Consider the following 18,959-nt stretch of genomic DNA (forward strand, 5'->3'; position numbering starts at 1 on the left):
GGTTGTCCTTTTTTGCTTCTCTACTTCCCCTCAGACTTAACTAATGCAGTCTGATCAGCTGAAGCCGCTTTCCCTCCTGTTTTCCTCTCCCACACCTTTGTTCCTCTCTGATTGGCCAATATTTCTCATGCTGAGACAATGCACTTTCTATAGTAAAGGGCGGGCAAATCAGGCAGAGGAGAGAAAAGAAGGAAATGACATCAGGATTGGCTTCAAAATAGCCACAGTTAAAATGGGAAATGCTAAGAAGGATTTTCTCTTTTTTTTTACTGTAGAAAGATCACTAAAATCAAAACGTGGACAGTACAATACATATGTTATGTAAGTAGAGCAAGTATTTATCTACTTATATATGTGTTTTTTTCTGAGATAGTATGGCTTACAGCTCCTCTTTAAGAATTAAGGCTGATCTAGGGGGTGGAGGGTTTTTTCTAGTTTGAGCTAAGAGGACATTGATTGTAATCTTGACTGGTACTGGAACTAATGACAGAGACTGCCACCGCTTGCTACTACTATGACTAGGGACCACTTGTGCTACTGACAGAGACACTAGGTCTGCTTATGCTGCTAACAGATGATGATGATAGAGCAGAGTGGTCTGTACACGCAGATAGGCACCCGGTATAACAAGTTAGAGGTGTTTGCTGAAGAAAACATGCAGAGATATATCATACACTACCATCAGGTAATGCAGCTTACTTAGAACAGAGAGAAACACAGAATGAATACCGGAAATCGCAACATCGTAGAGATCATCACAGCAACTTAGACAGTGACATCTTGTGGTTACTTTACTATACTGCAGTTTAAGTAATAATTTTGTGAAATCCAACAAATGAAGGACTGTTTGCAATGCTGTTAGTAGTAATGAACTCACTTTCGACTGTATTATACCACTCACCTGATGGCCGACACTCCATATCTTTGTACTGCATGGAGCAGTACAAAGCTGGTGAGTGTATGTATTCTATATACGCTAGTGAGTTGGGTACAAGATGATGCTTATTTTAATAGAATCTGTAATTTTATATTACTGACAATGTACTATCTAGTACCTACAATACATAAGCAGCAGCTTACGTTTGGCTACACTAGCCTAGATAGCCTACTCTAGTTACACTAGTCTGCTAAGTACTAACGCACTAATCATCCTACTGACCTTGGTCCTGTTACGCCTAACACTAACCTTCCTACCGATAAGTGATCGCCCCTTACCAGATGTAAATTCGGCTGCACTGTAGCCAAACTCCATTCCATTATCACTGGCATCAAATATTTTTTTCAGCTACTGAAGCCAAACACTTTCCCGGTTCTCATGCCACAACACCCTGGCATCCCATGGCAGCAAATTTATATTGCAGTCTATTGAGCTGCCCACACTTCGCGCACCACATTTACCTGCTCATTAACCGTTTGATTTTCAATTCTATTCATTCTGAAATCTGGTTGATATTTCAAGGTGCAAGGATAACAATTGAATACTTCTTCTCAATCTCTTCCTGATCATAAGCAGTTGGTCACTTGTGAAATTGGGCTAGTATTGGCTCGTAAATGACTAGCTTAAAATTGTTCCTGGACCAGTGGTTAATGAGAGCGCCTCAGTGGCTCGTTACATCTGCAAATGATGGGGCTACTAATGCGTAATGTTTGGGTTTGTGCGCTTAAAGCGGAACTGAAGATAGATATAAAGCAAACAGTTTAACTTATCTGGGGCTTCTGCAAGCTCCCAGCAGCCATCCTGTCCCACGCCGAGCCTACACGATCCTCCGTTCCCCACCTCTGCTCCGTTTCGTATCTCGACTAAGTCGAGGGGCCACTGCAACTGCGCAGCCCTGCCAAGCTCATCCTTTTTACACGCTCCCATCTGCAATAGCGATATTGCGGACTGGAACACGAAAAATGATACACACGTGTGTGTGTGTGTGTGTGTGTGTGTGTGTGTGTGTATATATATATATATATATATGTGTATAATATGTGTATATATGTGTATATATGTATGTGTATGTATGTATATATATATACATACATACATACACACACACACACACACACACACACACACACACACACACACACACACACACACACACACACACACACACACACACACACACACACACACACACACACACACACACACACACACACACACACACACACACACACACACACACACACACACACACACACACACACACACACACACACACACACATATATACACATATACACACATACACACATACACACATACATACATACACACATACACACATACATACATACATACATACATACATACATACATACATACATACATACATACATACATACATACATACATATATACATATATATATATATATATATATATATATATATATATATATATATATATATATATATAATTTATTTTTATTTTATTTTTTTTCCGGTAAATAAAACTGATACCCTTTATTAATTCCTGTTGTTGTCTGATTGTAATAAGAAAAATGTCTGCATTGCAATAATGTATTTTTGAAGTTTCAAGAAGCAAAATGACAGCAAATGCCAGATAGATTGTCCAACTAGTTACAATTTCCAAGGTCAGAGTGAATGATAATATGCATACAAGTGAGACTTTTTATTTCTTTATTTTCTTGATTTTAGGTGCGTGAACTCCAGACCCGGCTTCAGAGTGTGCAGGCTTCTGGTCCCTCCAGTCCTGGGCGCCTTACATCTGCAAGTAGACCGGTGAACCCGAGTACTGGAGAGCTGAGCACAAGCAGCAGCAGCAATGACATTCCCATAGCCAAGGTGAGCTCCTCTGTGGCTGCTTGTTTTTGTTTTGTGTGTTTTCTGCTCGGTTTTAGCTGTAAGTGTTATAGTATTAGATTACCTGCACTCTGTAGACCTATAACAATGTCAATAAGCACGGATCTGTTATGCTAGGGAAAGCGTTTTGGATTACAACAGAACTATGTTGATAGCATAATGTGTTAGTTCAAGGGTCAGTTTACACATATGTAAAAATTCACTTTCAAATGGAATGTAGGTTACTTTACTATCATGTTTGCCAGTGGTGGAAGTGGGGTATTGTGGTAAGCTATGTTAGTTTAGATGTAGTGGGACTATAGTGGACCAAAAAGCTGCACTTTTGACTCATAAATCCACAGAAATGGATGCCCAGATTTTTGAGAATTATCAAGCCACTTTTTGGAAAATATCAGATGAGCCTTTTATGTTCCTCTTGTTTAGCAATGGTTAAAGTCACTGAATGCAAACAATCAATACTGCTTGGCATCAGCAGGTTTCTGTGATTCAGAGGGCCTTGGCTTTACCAGTCTGCAGTAACAACCTTTCTATAGCAGATAAAATACATGGGGTAAGAGGTCTAGAAGAAGTACTTGCTGGTGCCACAATGTGTCGGTGACTTAATGAATGCCTCAACCTCAAGCCCATTAATCAACACCTAGTATAATGCATACGAATATGTTTATAGCATACTGATGATTTACATTTCTCCATGTAAATTGAATTGAGGTATTGCTGCCATTCACATAACGGGAAACTAATTCCTGATTATATTCCCCTCACCGATTTAAATCTTGTGTTGTAATAGTTTTGTAATCAGGTTTAGCTCTGTAACAAAATGCAGTACTAAGCTTGTATAATATACCTATTGACCTTCTTCAGATTGCAGAGCGGGTAAAGTTGTCTAAGACCAGATCTGAGTCCTCATCTACAGAGCGGCCTGTGCTGGGCTCTGAGATCAGCAGCATTGGGGTAAGCAGAGCATGAGAAAACAGCTGATGTTATGTGCACGTGTTGATGAGGTGGGACCATTATTCCTATTGATTTGATCTTTTTAATCCTTTATTTTTTACAGGTGTCTAGCAGTGTGGCGGAACACCTGGCTCATTCCTTGCAGGATTGTTCCAACATACAGGAGATCTTCCAGACACTTTACTCTCATGGTTCTGCCATCTCTGAGAGCAAGATTCGAGAGTTTGAGGTGGAAACGGAGAGATTAAATAGGTACATCCTGTGAGACAATGTGATGTTTCTGAGGCTGTGTTCCTTTCAGCAGTCACCAAAGTAAAAAAAAACAAAAAACAGTTGTATGGACTGATCTTCTCCTGAGAGGCACTATACATTTGCGCTGAAGGCGAGAGCAAAGGTTCCACACATCTCTTGTTTGTCATCCACAAGCCGCCTGTTGACATAGAAATGCTAAATTGATGGATATTTTAAGCAGTTTTAGCGTATTTGCTTTATTTCCTTATCACGTTTAATGCAAAAACCTCCAGACTGATAGCTATGGCCTATTTTACTCTATGGATCCATCTTTTCTCTGAGTTTCATCTAAGTTCCACGTGAGTTATCTAATTTTCGGTTCTGGTTTTTAACATTTACTTGATTTTTAAAAATGTAAAAACCTATTTTTAATATTAACCTGCTTAAAGGACTCTGCTGTAGGGGGGTAGGGGGGAAAAAGAGTTGAACTAACCCGGGGCTTCTAATGGTCCCCCGCAGATGTCCAGTGCCCACGCAGCCACTCGCCGATGCTCCGGTCCCAACCTCCTGTTCACTTCTGGAAAGTCTGACTGAAAATTGGAAAACCAGTATGCCTGCATGGCCGTGTCCCCGCTCCTGCTGACCTCACCAGGAGCGTACTGCGCAGGTGCAGGCCGTACTGGGACTATGCAATACACTTTTGGCCACGTCAGCGGGAGTGAGGGCACCGACGTGCAGGCGCAGTTGTTTTCCGACTTTTAAAGTGGGAAATTCCAGAAGTGATCTGGAGGCGGGGACAGGAGCATCGGCGAGTGGCTGCGCGGACACAGGACATCTGCTAGGGACCATTAGAAGCCCCAGGTAAGTTCAACTCTTTTTTTCCCTCTACCCCCTAAAGTACTTCTTTAAATTAAAATAAAAAATCACTACTCATTCTCTGCAAGCACTACTCATTCTCTTTAAGCATAAGTCTTAAATGTGAGCTCGGTCAAGATTGAATAGTAAAGACGGGATATTGGCATGAACTGGAGGAGAAGCTGATTAAATACAACCACATTAGCTTTCATGGCAGAAATACAAGAGCTGCTCTTTTTGACTCTTCCAGTGATAGACAAGTCTATAGAAGCTGAAGAACTGGCAGAGTTATTAAATTGGAACAAGCATGCAGGCACCCGCATGAGAGATCCTACCTGGAGCCTTGTGTGCGTCTCTGACTCACTAAATGGTGAAACCAAGTTATTGGAGACTGCAAAAAAATGTATATCCCTGCCTGTAGTTATATCATGACAGGTTTATTTCAAGGGCTTAGCACCTTTGTATTTTGGGCACTCCTTTTCATTATAATTTTATTCCAGCTGGCTCATAGGGCCATTACCGTCCAGCCTGCAATATATCCCAGCTGTAGTGGCTGATAATTTCCATCTGAACGTGCTAAACTAGGGCTGTGAAATTCTAGTTGTTTGGAAAGCATTTCACCCTCTGCAAACCTTTCTGTGCGTAACACACATCCAGTCTTCCACACAGGTTATATGAAGAGGCTGTAAATATTGTACTGCAGTTGCCACTTTCATAAAATAGCACTCAGTGGGGATTTGGCCAGAAGTGTTACCAGACCTATCTAGCATTTTTGGATGAGTTGGCCAGAATTAAGTTGCTTTATTCATTTTATCAAATTCATAGTACTGTATCTTGCAGATATGAGGATTTGACATATTAAAACCAATATCAAATGAAATGTACAGTTCAGGAGACACGTTTGGGTTTTATATTTGTGATGTATTTGAAATTACAAAAGATTTTTTCTTTGGAACCTCAAATAGAACATCTTAACTGTGTTCATAATTCTAATTGCTTCCCGATATCTTCACTAATGCCTTTATTATTACTTTATTTATACTTCCTAACAGAAGTTAAAATTACTGCAGTTTTTTATTTTTTTTTATTTTTCTGATACGATGCTGAAGTAGAAAAGCGATTGAGTTATAGTACCTTACACTCTTTGTAATTGTGACCTTAGTTTTTTTTTGTGGGCAGCTAATGAAAACATAACCAAACTGTAAAAAAATGTTTAGACACCAAAGTTTTTTGCCATGTGGACATTTTGTCCAACTTTGTCCTGTTTAAAAAATGTAAAAATCTGCCTTTGGAGCTTTCACTTGTAACGGCAGATGCTAGTATTACCTAATCTTGATTCCATGAGAACCTTCTGCCCACCTAGCACTTCAAAAAGCATTAACTAGGGAATGTTGATGTTACTTGGCTGGCTACACGTTCATAAATGGAAACCCCCAGCCCAATAAAAGATTTCCATTTGATGCATTTTGTGCCCTGGATACAACAGTTTTTAATTGGTTTACGTTTCTTAGCGACTAATAAAATATAGGCCAGTGTTCCACGCAAGGATTTTGAGCTTAAAGTCGGTCTTATTTATAAAAACCGTAACTAAGAAAAGTGTCACTTTTTTGCTGCCATCAGATTTAAACCGTTATTTCTTTACTTCAGGCTTTAATTATTTTTCATTTATATTATACTTACATCTGTCTAGAACAGGCATGGGCAAACTTGGCCCTCCAGCTGTTGAGGAACTACAAGTCCCACAATGCATTGCAGGAGTCTGACAGCCACAATCATGACTCATAAAGGCAAATGCATTGTGGGATTTGTAGTTCCTTAACAGCTGGAGGGCCAAGTTTGCCCATGCCTGGTCTAGAAGCTCAAAATCTAATTGCTACCATAATCCTAGTCCCCGTCTCTGTCATGGTCCTTGTCTAAAGGTGCATACACAAGCTAGATGGAATTCATCTGAGGCGGCCATTTGTGGCCACACCGGAAGCTGATAGTCTGTGCACAGTGCCATAGTCCCTCCTCTCTACCTCAGAGGAACATTGTTCTGCTGTAGTGCTTTGCCCTCAAACTGTTACCTGAAGGATCGAGTCCCAGTACTATGGGTGACAACTTTGTGCATTTGTATGCATCTTTAGGTCTTTGCTGAAAAAAACCACTGTCAACAAATATTTACTTAGTTGTAGCTGTACCTCAGTGTTTAGTCTTTACTCCCATTTTCTTAAAGCCTGTACACACGTTAAAGTCGGCTGAGGTGGCCAATAAAGACCACCTCTGCTGACAATCCAGCAAGTGTACAGCAACTCCCGCCAGGCAGACCAACTTGGCTGGGTGATGGGTTCTTGCCATGCCCACCGCGTGATGTCTCATTTGCAATGCTTCATTGACTCTCTGCTTCCTCACATTGCAACTGAATGCATCGTCAGCCTGTAGGCTGACTACACTTCTCTACAGCCTTGGACCAGTAATGCCGGTTCCTAATCTCTGTCAGCCGACATCTGTCAAGTGTGTGTACTAGCCTTTGTCTTGACCTTTAGTACTTTAACATTCTTTGTAGTTCCTGATTGGAAATATAAAGCAGTGACAGGAGTTGCAGGAACAATAAAACATGTCAGACAGAGAGTAGTTTGTTGCGATTCTGATGTGACATTTAGCAAGAACAGCTAAAGTAATAGATCAGTGATTGCAGCTTTTAATGCTAGATGTAATGTCACATAACTTTACTGCAGGAACCACATGGAGCTATAAAGGGAAAAGACCGTGTCAATATTCCCAGTGAGCTTGTTCTTTAGAAAGCTCTGCATGCATGCCAGATGTAATGGTTTGCAACAAACCGTTATGTCAGACAATAAGTAAAATATAGGTATGGAACATCTGAATAGCTCTCTTGAGCATCAGTAAATCTGCTCTTAATCTATGAGTGATAACGGTATCACTCCTTCCATCTGGATTCCAGGTGGGCAACAGTGAGATTTGCAGAATGATTCCTCTCTAGAGGGCTAGTGGCTTTGTGGCTGTTTTATGAAGCCGACAAATACTAAAAACGATGTCAAATTCTGTGTTGGTTTAAAGGTAACTATGAATCCTTCTAGGTAGTGCTGAAGAGAAGGTGAGCTAGACAATCGCTAGGACCAGTGGAGACAGTTTTAAGTATTATTGGTGTTTGGTGAGGCTCATGATGACAAGACTTGTGGTCTGTTTTGCATTTTGACTTATGCTGGGAATATACTGGTCGATTTTGGCACTCGATTCTGCCCCCGATCGTTTTGCCCGCGCGATTCTCTTATCTTCTGCTCGTTTTTCTTATCTTTTTTCAATTCACTTCAATGACGAATCGAGCGGCAAAACGATCGAACGGTGATCGGACATGTCGGAGATTATCTATCTAACCATCTTATCAGCTCAGAATCGAGCCGTGTATTCCCAGCATTACATCCAAACAATTTCCTGGTATTCTGTATAGCTCGAAGACGCGCTGAAGATTAAAATATATCCTAAGGCTTAGTACTGAACATGAATTTGAAATAATTGTATCGCTTCATAAAATCTAATTTGGAAGATTGCTGAAAACAGTCCTTTGTACCCTTAATCAATCTCCCACTGTAGTTACCGCTCAGAGGGGTAGCTGGAGGAACATTAGAATACTTTGCACCCAGTATATGAGCAAAAAATATCCAAAATAAATACATTTAGTGGCACATCCAATTACATTTTCTGGAATTTCCCTGCTGGCTTAAGAATAGTTCAGTCCTCCAGTAGGAAAATCAGTAAGAAGAATACACGATGCGTTTTTTCCGTTCGATTCTCCGCTCAATCGATTTTGCTGCTCGATCCTTCACTAGATTCGCTTATCTTCCGCTCGTTTTTCTTACCTTTTTCCATTCACTTCTATGACAATTCGAGCGGTAAAATGTGCGAACCTGAAATCGGTCATGTCAGAAATTATCTATCGAACCATTTACCTGCTTGAAAAACGCATGGTGTATTCCCAGCATAAGAAATGGTGTCCACAAGTGAGGCATACCTGTGCAGTGTTATAGAAGGAGGTAGCTACTATGTTGTTTGTATCCACTTAAAGGATACCCGAGGTGACATGATGAGATAGACATGGGTATGTACAGTGCCTAGCACACAAATAACTATGCTGTGTTCCTTTTTTCTTTTTCTGCCTGAAAGAGTTAAATATCATGTATGTAAGTGGCTGACTCAGTTCTGAGTGTGACCCTCACTGATAAGAAATTCCCTTTGTTATCTCTTTCTTGCTCTCAGAAGCCATTTTCTGCGAGGAAAGCGTTTTATAGTTTATAGTCTTATCAGTGAGGGTCACACTGTAGTTTTCTGGCTATACTGAAATGGTTAGAAATGTATAAAGGTTTTGCTGACTGTTTTTCCACTTGAGAGATTTTCCCTCACTTCATCTCCCTGGAACCTTCATGGGTCTTTTTGTCTTATTTCGTATGAAAATAGCCAAATTGTTTGCTGCGGAGCAAACTGGTGATCTTCGGGACAGAAAATAACCAGAGATTCTAAAGGTGGCCATACACTTATAGATTTGCAGCAGATTCGACCATCAGATAGATTTCTCTCAGATGCCTGTCAAGTCGAACCTGACAAGAATCTATCTGGTGTGTGCCACACACTAGGAACAGATTTCCAATAGATTTCAGAATGAAATCGATCTAAATGCATGATTGCACTATTAGATCCAATGCAAATCTATGGGCCATCGATCTGCTGCCTGCATCAGATCTACCTAGACTTTCCATCCTGTCAGATCAAATTGATCGCAAAATCGATCAATTGATAGAATTGATCGATGCCTGAAATCGAACAGTGTATGGGCCCTTAACTCTTCAATCTGCAAAGAAAAAAAAATCTTTGTCATTGCAGTGTCTGTCTCACTTGGAAAGATTAATTCACTTCCTGTCTGCCCAGGAAGTCAAGGAAATCACACAGATGTGGGGAGACAAGACAGCAATAACATTTCAGAACAAAAGTTCACTTTGATAATCAGACAGTTTTTTAAACTTGCTGTTCAGAAAATAGATTTTCTTTTTACCTCATGTCTTTGGGCTTTAATGTGCTAGTGCCAGTTTATCTTGTGTTATAGCTACAATTTCCATGTTAAATATTTATGAATTTTGTTTAGCTGTTAGCTATTCAGACTATTACATCACGTATAGTACCGGTACTTCAAAAATAGATCCTTACAAAATAGGTTTTTCATATGAATCATCATTGAACAGGTTGAAGTCACGGGCAATCTATAGAGCAAACTTTTCCATGAGATAGAAAACAAAATGTGCCTTGCAGGGGTGAGAGCTCTGAAGAAATGCTCCACAGTGGAGGCATCAATTGGAAATGCACAGAAGGATAAATAAATGGAATATTCTGGACTGTGCTTCTCAACAAAGGAGCAGCATAATTATGATTATAGCACCTAAGTGCTTATTGATCTAAAGTGTTGCCTGTATTTGTTGCTCTCAATGGAGTGCAGTTTGTTCTGTTAAAAAAAAAAAAAAAAGAAATCTGCTTGTGATTTACATGAGAGGATAAAATATTGATCTTTTCTCTGCAGTCGAATAGAGCACTTAAAGTCGCAGAATGATTTGTTGACGATAACACTGGAGGAGTGTAAGAGCAATGCGGAGAGAATGAGCATGCTGGTTGGCAAATATGAATCCAATGCTACTGCCCTGAGGCTGGCTCTGCAGTACAGGTGGGTCTTGGAGCAACTGTGACCACTCCTTGTGTTATGAGAAATGTATGCTGCCTGCTTACTCTGGGTAATGCCTATTAGATCTGCTTATAACTGAGAAAGGGACTGATTTTTTTGCAGTACTGATCTCAAAATCCATTTCTCAATCGGAAGCAGATCGATGTTGGAAATGATCAAACAATGGGAAATTACTGGAAAATTGCATTGTGTGTACCAGCCCTGAAACGTGTGGGCTCATTACCACGATTAAATATTATCATTTGATAAATAGAAATTAACTAAACTATTTACAGCACTATGGAAGATGTTGATAAATAAATAATAATGTTTTAGGGAATCAACTAAATACATGATTCAGATGCACGTACTGTATGTGAATTTTTTCACCTGTTTTGGGGTTTCTGTTCAGTGTGAGACACGTTCCTTTTAATTTACCATTACCGTTCTGTAGTTTCAGCCTTTTTAGCCTTTTCTCTAAAAAAAAAAACCATGTATTTATTTAAATTTTCATGCTCAGGTATTCTTTAACTGATAACTTTGCAGCACCTGAAAAACACTTCTGTATTATTTTATTATATAGGATATATTTTGTCAAAGTTCGTTTTTTTTCCTGCAAACTGAGAAGACATTTAAGTTACTAGAGGTGTTCTACACTGAAAGGGCCATATATCAGTGTTCTGTTGACCATATTTCATTTCTTAGTTTAAAGATTACTTTCCAGATATTCGCCCTCTTTCAGTTTTTGTACAACAAATGAACAGAGGCGCCAACAGGATACAATTTGCTAAAAAGTTTAAAAGTAAGGTAGGCAGTGGTGAACTTGCATTCTCCAAACACACAAGGAAATGCTGATGGTAAATCAACAAAAATGTATTAGATACTCCAGGGGTTCAGTGCAACGCATTTCGTGGGTATGACCCTGCTTCATCAGGGAATAAGTAGGAGAACATACAGTGCAGGTCTAGGAGTGAGTAGAGTGCCTACATAGTGGTTGCCTGAGTGGTGACCCTTTCTTGTGAGTGTAATTACTCTATTTTGTGTCTTCATCATTATCAGTACATACTACACCATTTTAGTTCTCTTTGTCCTCTTGTGTTTCGTATCTTGTATTTTAGTGTTAGTTTTACTGTGCTTTTTCTTTTTATGTTGCAATAGACTTGTATTCTCTAGGAATCCTTTTGTTTTAAAGCTCTTTAATTTTGAATGAGGCACTTTACTGTATATAAATAAATGAATAGCATTGCTTAATTTTATAGTATTCATTTATAAATGATTTAATCAATGTAAAACCTTACTATACACCCTGATTTACAGTTACACCATCCAATGTTCATATAATGTCAATTAATGATAAAACATGATTACAAATTATGAAATCACTCATTGATTTTGAGTAGATTCTTCTGCTGACCATTTTGAAATGACTGATTTCTTAGTTGTTAAATGAAAATACGGGTTTGTAATATCAGTCAGTCCTACACTGATCCTGGTGTGTTACTCCTGAGAGCGTCTACTCAAGCGTTTCTGGGCTTATTTTGGCTGGCCACGAATGCATATGTTAATTCAAACAAACACCAACAGTTCCACCAACATCTACCCAAGTATAGCCGGATGGGAAAGACACTGGTCCAACAGGACAGAGCAAAATAAAGTGCGGGTGCTATACAAATCACAACACTAGTCAATGACTGGTAGAATTGGGAGGTCTCTCTGCGGTGCCTCTCTCTTAAAGAGGAGCACTGAGCTATTAGTGCTTCAGCTCAGACAGGACTACATACATTTTTGACAGTTGTCTCTCTTTTTGTGGTGGTGGTACTGATGGGGGGGTGTTATGTTGACTCACAGTTACGCATTTGTCCTCTGAAGAAAGCCCCCTCTCTGGGCAAAACATTTTAGGCTAGTGTTGCGATTTGTATAGCACACACGTTATGCATGACTGTTTATGTATACAAACCTTTATTTAAGACTTTCTGGCACTCTTATGATTTTAATATATACCCAAAAAAGGTTACATTTTAAGGTATGCTTGGGCCATCCCTTTAGGCCCGTGCTTCAGTATTCATTCCCCTTGTACCACCTTTTTCAGACAAGTTTTTAACTCACTAGTAAGTAGAACACCATTTAACTGTTTGCAACAAAGGCACCTGTTATGTAAGGTGGACCATTATTGATTCACAGAGAAGAATGGCAGTACCACCGTGTTATTTAAAAGATTCGCTGAGTAGATATGTAGGCTTAAGCAGTTAATTTCCTGGCTGATTCATCATCTTTTTAATCTGCCCATACATCATGCAATGCAGTCATTCAAAAGCGAATGATTCTGTAATTCGTGCAAAGCTGTCATAAGATCTGCCACTAATTTTCTCTTCATTGATGGCAAACAGTCAGTCTTACTCAATAGTTTCTCTCCAGAAATTTAAAATAAAGTGTTTTCTAATGGAATTCTTAAATAATTTCTTAAATAACTTACTTTATGAATTGCATGGTTTATTGCCAGCGTTCAATTTCCTAGGGGTCCTAAAGCAAGATGCAGCTGCCAGCTGTGGCTATTAAGAGGGAGCTTCTCTCCAGTAGTTGAATTTTTGATTTATTTCACATTGTAGACAATGTAGGAGGAGCAGTGAGAGACACAGATGGAGGAAACTATAGCTCATGTCACCAACATTCCCCTACAGATAGAAGACACACAGTGATTTCAACTGCAACTGCAGCATAAAAGTTTTAATCCTTAGAGACTCTGTATCAAAAAAATACTCCCCTGGAGAGTACTTGCCTCGGGAGGGGGAAGCCTTAGGGTCCCAATGAGGCTTCTCCCATCTTTGTAGCTGCAGGCAATCCAGTGCTGGCTCCCCAAAGCCTCCTGCAATCCTCCCCCGACAAGCCTGACAAGGCTTGATATATGTACTTTGCCGGGATCCAGCGCAGGCGCAGTAGCGGCTCTTCCTTCGGGCTAGGCGGAAATAGCCGAGCCTGATCGTATCTGCTCTACTGCACAGGCGCAAAAGAACTCGCGTCTGCGGAATAAAGTGGATCGATCAGGGTTTGGCTATTTCCGCCTTACCCGATTGAAAAGCTGCTAGTACACCTGCGCTGGATCGCGGAGACCCAGGGTGACCCAGGCACTTAACGGAGGGACACCGGAGGACAGAGGAAGCCTCGTTAGGATCCAGAGGCTTCCCCTTCACGAGGTAAGTATCCCCCAGAGGAGTATTTTTTTTATAACAGAATTTGTTTAAGACTTGCCAGGGTGTCAAAAATAGTCAAACAGCAGCCACCTATATCTGGCCACCTGCCTTACATGTAAAGCGAGATATTTCAAGCCTTTACTTGTTATAATGTTAATGATTATGGCTTACAGCTTATGAAACCTCAAAATCTGACCATTAGAGTTTTGTAAAAAGGTTCAATATCAACTAATTCAGGGATGCCCAACTCCAGTCCTCGAGGGCCATAGCCATGCCAGGGTTTAGTATGGACTGAGAAATGGAGAAATGTTTTCTACTTTATGATCTACACCTTTCCTGATTCAGTCCCATCAATAAAATTGAGCTGCGTCAAATATGTTTGAGGATCTCGGCCCTTGAGGACTGGAGTTGGGCATCCCCTCAGGTACTGTATATACTCGAATACAAGTCGACCTCGTATGTAAGTCAACTCCAATATCCAACCCTCTTAAGTTGGAATTTTTTATTGACTCAAGTATAAGTCTACCCAGCAAAGTTAATGGCTTCACTTGGGGCTCAGGAGGGGTTAATGATTGCACTGCATACAGCATTGCAGCCATTAACCCAGCATTGCAGCCATTAACCCAGGGGGGTAAGTGCAGTCAATAACACCTTCAGGCCTCCAAGTGCTGCAATTATTCACCCCTCTTCCTGCAGCACAGTATTCCCCCCCCCCCCCCCTGCCCCTTTCCTTGTTAATTGTTGTGGCCAGGACTTTCAGACCTATGGTTTCTTGGAATTTCCTTTCCTCAAAATATCACTACAAAGTAAATTGCAGCAAATGGGAATGTCACTAATAGTAATAATTCCTTTTTTTGTATAGCGCCTTTCTCCTGTCGGACTCAAAGCGCTTGCGAGGCAGCCACTAGAGCGCACTCAGTAGGCAGTAGTAGTGTTAGGGAGACTTGCCCAATGAACTCCTTACTGAATAGGTGCTGGCTTACTAAATAGGAAGAGCCAGGATTTGAACCCAGGACTCCTACATCAGAGGCAGAGCCCTTAACCATTACACTATCCAGCCACTTATAGTACACATATTACTCGGTGTGCTCAGTGTTTCCCATGACTCGTGTATAAGTCGATCCCTATACTTTTATGAAGTTAATCAGGCCTAAATTTCTAAACTTATACTCAAGTATATACAGTAATTACTATGTGAAAAACACTCTCCGGCGCTGGAGTTAGCACCTAATCTACAAGCTGCGTGTCCTGTGGAGGGATTCCTCAACCCTCAAATATGTACAGAAAACTTTATAAATCACTGTCACGCGCTAGTCAATTTCAACCTTTTATTAAAATTTTGTATAAAGTAATCTCAATCTATACCCACACCACTTTCGTACAACAACCACACTGCAGAGAGGCCTCTCCACTTGCTTTAACTACCTGCTCCACTGATCAATCTAAAATTGATTGGATATATATCCTAAAAGGGAAAAAAGGGAAAAAAGAAGGGAGATTGTATGTATTCCGTCTTGGTTCCCTTAAAATGTATCAACATTTGTTTAAAAAGGAGGTAAAAAGAAAAAACGTTGTTTCAATCCTATTCTCTTTTTCAGAAAATAAGTTCTAATGTCACTTTTCAAAACTCGCAGTATAGTCTCGGACTCACAGTTTCCTTATAGGCAGATACGTCCCTCCGTTGGAGAGTCCCGACTGGTATCTTCCCCGTGTGTGGTCAGTTCCTAAACCGCTCGGATAATCCGGGTTCTCCCCTTCTGCCCGCCACTTGCCAGATAGACGTTCTTGAACAGCATACGTCACTTCCGCGTACGTCACTGAAGTCCGCCCGCTATGTTCAGGTGAGGTGTTTATTCAAGCCAACTGAATGCCCATACGAATCTGTATAAGCTGTGGAAATAGCGTACTGCCAGCGCGCAGCAGCCGCTAACGAAGTTCCAGTAGCTTAGAAAGGTGACGTCACCCATCAGTAGTACAAGCCAGATACCAGAAGACGGGAAGAACATAGCGGGCGGACTTCAGTGACGTACGCGGAAGTGACGTATGCTGTTCAAGAACGTCTATCTGGCAAGTGGCGGGCAGAAGGGGAGAACCCGGATTATCCGAGCGGTTTAGGAACTGACCACACACGGGGAAGATACCAGTCGGGACTCTCCAACGGAGGGACGTATCTGCCTATAAGGAAACTGTGAGTCCGAGACTATACTGCGAGTTTTGAAAAGTGACATTAGAACTTATTTTCTGAAAAAGAGAATAGGATTGAAACAACGTTTTTTCTTTTTACCTCCTTTTTAAACAAATGTTGATACATTTTAAGGGAACCAAGACGGAATACATACAATCTCCCTTCTTTTTTCCCTTTTTTTCCCTTTTAGGATATATATCCAATCAATTTTAGATTGATCAGTGGAGCAGGTAGTTAAAGCAAGTGGAGAGGCCTCTCTGCAGTGTGGTTGTTGTACGAAAGTGGTGTGGGTATAGATTGAGATTACTTTATACAAAATTTTAATAAAAGGTTGAAATTGACTAGCGCGTGACAGTGATTTATAAAGTTTTATATACAGTAATTAATCCAAAACACCTGCAAAGGGTTCATATTTCATATATTCGTTTCACCGTCTAAGTTTAATTACTGAAATAAATGGACTTTTGCACAATATTCTAATCCTTCTAGTTTTACCTGTACGTTGTGTCCTTACCATGATGTCTAAAGTCAGGACCTGCTTTCAGGGAGATATGGGTGCTGTGGCTTGTTGGATATTAGATATAAAATATGTAATGGTGTGTTGTCATTTTTGTATAGGTCAGTTTATTCTGAATTTATTTCCAGAAAAGGTTTGTAGCCATTAACTTTTTTTTTTCCTTTTCCAAGTGTGGGTCATAATAGAAAAAAAATGTTGTAACAGCTCTTACTGTTTGCTGAAAGCTATGTTTGTAGTAGCTCATATTTTGCAATGAAGCAAAAGACAAGAAGGCTAATCCCATCCTCTGGCAGTGTGCTTCCTTCTCCATTTATCCTTATGTACTGTAGAGTTTAATCACAGATGGCACAATACACCGATGAACATTTATAATGCAGCAGTGATTTAAGGTCACCAGTGGGTCAGTAGCTTAAGTGCTACCTGTGAGATATATCTAGATCTCTATGCTTGTCTTGGTATGATGAACATTTGCTGCTTCCAGATATTGATTCATGTTTTTTCTCCTCTTCCCCTGCTTTAGTGAGCAGTGTATTGAAGCATATGAATTATTACTAGCACTTGCGGAAAGCGAGCAGTCTCTCATTCTTGGACAGTTCAGAGCTGCTGGAGTCGGATCAGTAGGTAAGAGTCCCAAAGCTCCTCATCTGTATAAGGGTTGGATATTCTGGCAGAGCAGAACCACAAGTCAAAAATTACTTTGTTTTTGTTACATTTTCTGTCATAAACATATTTGTTAAAACACCCAGAGATTATCATTCTGCAGTATTGCACAGCACCCAGATCTGTACCAGATAGCTCACTGCTAGACAAGCTGTAGCATCAGATTAAATTGTGTCCTTATTCAGCCTCCCATTTTTATAATGCATATGATGGTAAACTTGAATTAATTAGTAAAGCACAAATTTGGGTTGTTTCTAACTTCCTCCTGTAAATCTCTCTTGCCAGCAGAGTGGGAGTTCCCTCCCCATCATAGAGCAGATCACCAGACTAATAGTACCGCCCTGTCCTAAAGGGGAATAACACTTTGTGTGCAGCACCACAGCTGCAGTTCCTCTTTTTCTCAGTGAGTAAAAAAAATTATAACCCTTCTTACATCCTCACCTGTGTGTTTATAAATGACATGTGTACCTCTAAGTGCCCTGCCTTCAATAATAAACAATTTCTAACTGCTCTTTTAGTTAACCCTTTTATAAAGAAACATACTATGGAAGTTTTGAGGATTGTTAAATGCTTTTTTATGCACTGAACAGGAAACTTAAGACTCTGCTCAGCTGTAGTGCTACAGTACTAGTCTCAAAGCGTTAAACTCTCAGAAGGTGGGGGAGGTTGGCTAGATCAAAGTAAAAACTTGCTTGTGCTTCTTCCCAGCTCCTCCATGACTGTTTCATGTGGGTGATGATGGGATAGGGGTTGGAGATTCAACAGGTAATAATATTGACTATAGTCACAATCGGAAGTGGCAGTACTGAGTCTGGTATTTTTAATGTACAGTTGTTGCAAAAAGTAAAGGGTGAAATGCTTTACAGATCATGACAAATGTAAGGTCATATGCATAAAAATAAAATTGAGTGACTGAAAACTAGGGCTTTAATGTTATCTCCTGAATGGCAGTTTTGAGATTAGCTGTGTGAGTGGTTCTGTCACCCAGTGTAATCTAGTGCAGTATTTTAGCTTTATTACATGATGTACTACCTAATTTTAGCAATGTTTCTTTACCACGTGCATCATTATTTGCACTATCAATGTGAGTGACTCCTAAATGTAGATGCAATCTTCCCAAAGAATCACTCTTCCATTCATATAAAGTAGGATTCCATAACTTGTCTTCGGATTGTGAGGATTAAATCGTAATCACATTTGTAATTTGCAAGATACTGTATTTTCCGGCGTATAAGTTGCTCTGGAATATAAGACGCACCTAGGTTTAGAGAGCAAAAACCAGCCGAAACAAAATATATACCAAGCCTGGTGCGTTCATGTTCCAGGAGTGTCTTGTACATGTTCTCCCCCAAATGGTGTACTACTGTGTACACCATGTGTCCTCCTGTGTGCTTCATGTCTCCCCCGTGTCCTCCTTTTTTTCCCCCATGTCTCCCTCATGTCCTCCTTTTGTGCCCCATGTCTCTCCCGGTATTCTCCTTTGTGGCCCATGTGTCTCAGCGTGTGCTTGCTTCCCCTATCGCATGCCTCCGCTCCCTCCCCTTTGTATCTCCTCCCCCCACCCACTTCATCCATGGTGCCTGCAGGGATTGCAGATCTCTGTCTCTTCCATGCAGCTTCTTCTAGTGATGGCTTCTACTGATTGCATCATCCGTACAAGCCATCACTAGGGGAAGCCGCACATAAGAGACGGAGGTCTGCAATCTGCGCTCGCGCCATTATTAGGTGAGCCGGCTACAGATAAACACCTGGGGGGAGCGGAGACACGCGGGAGGAGCGGAAACAGAGGCAGGGAATCCCCAACTTTTTCTTCCCATTTTTTGGGCAGAAGTGGTGTGTCTTGTACTTTGG

The 18,959-nt window shown here is 40.5% G+C and overlaps 1 protein-coding gene across 4 annotated transcripts in view; it reads left to right on the forward strand.

Annotated features, from left to right (window-relative positions):
• Window positions 1-18,959, forward strand: part of MCC (MCC regulator of WNT signaling pathway) — a 476,123-nt gene that overhangs the window by 385,305 nt on the left and 71,859 nt on the right. For all 4 annotated transcript variants that reach the window (XM_068247285.1, XM_068247291.1, XM_068247296.1 and 1 more), the window contains 5 exons: window positions 2,653-2,799; window positions 3,679-3,768; window positions 3,872-4,020; window positions 10,421-10,561; window positions 16,969-17,069. In XM_068247285.1, the coding sequence (XP_068103386.1) occupies window positions 2,653-2,799; window positions 3,679-3,768; window positions 3,872-4,020; window positions 10,421-10,561; window positions 16,969-17,069 (628 nt within the window). The remainder of the gene's footprint in view (window positions 1-2,652; window positions 2,800-3,678; window positions 3,769-3,871; window positions 4,021-10,420; window positions 10,562-16,968; window positions 17,070-18,959) is intronic.

This window comes from Hyperolius riggenbachi, chromosome 1 (assembly GCF_040937935.1).
Source record: "Hyperolius riggenbachi isolate aHypRig1 chromosome 1, aHypRig1.pri, whole genome shotgun sequence".
Lineage (NCBI taxonomy): Eukaryota > Metazoa > Chordata > Amphibia > Anura > Hyperoliidae > Hyperolius > Hyperolius riggenbachi.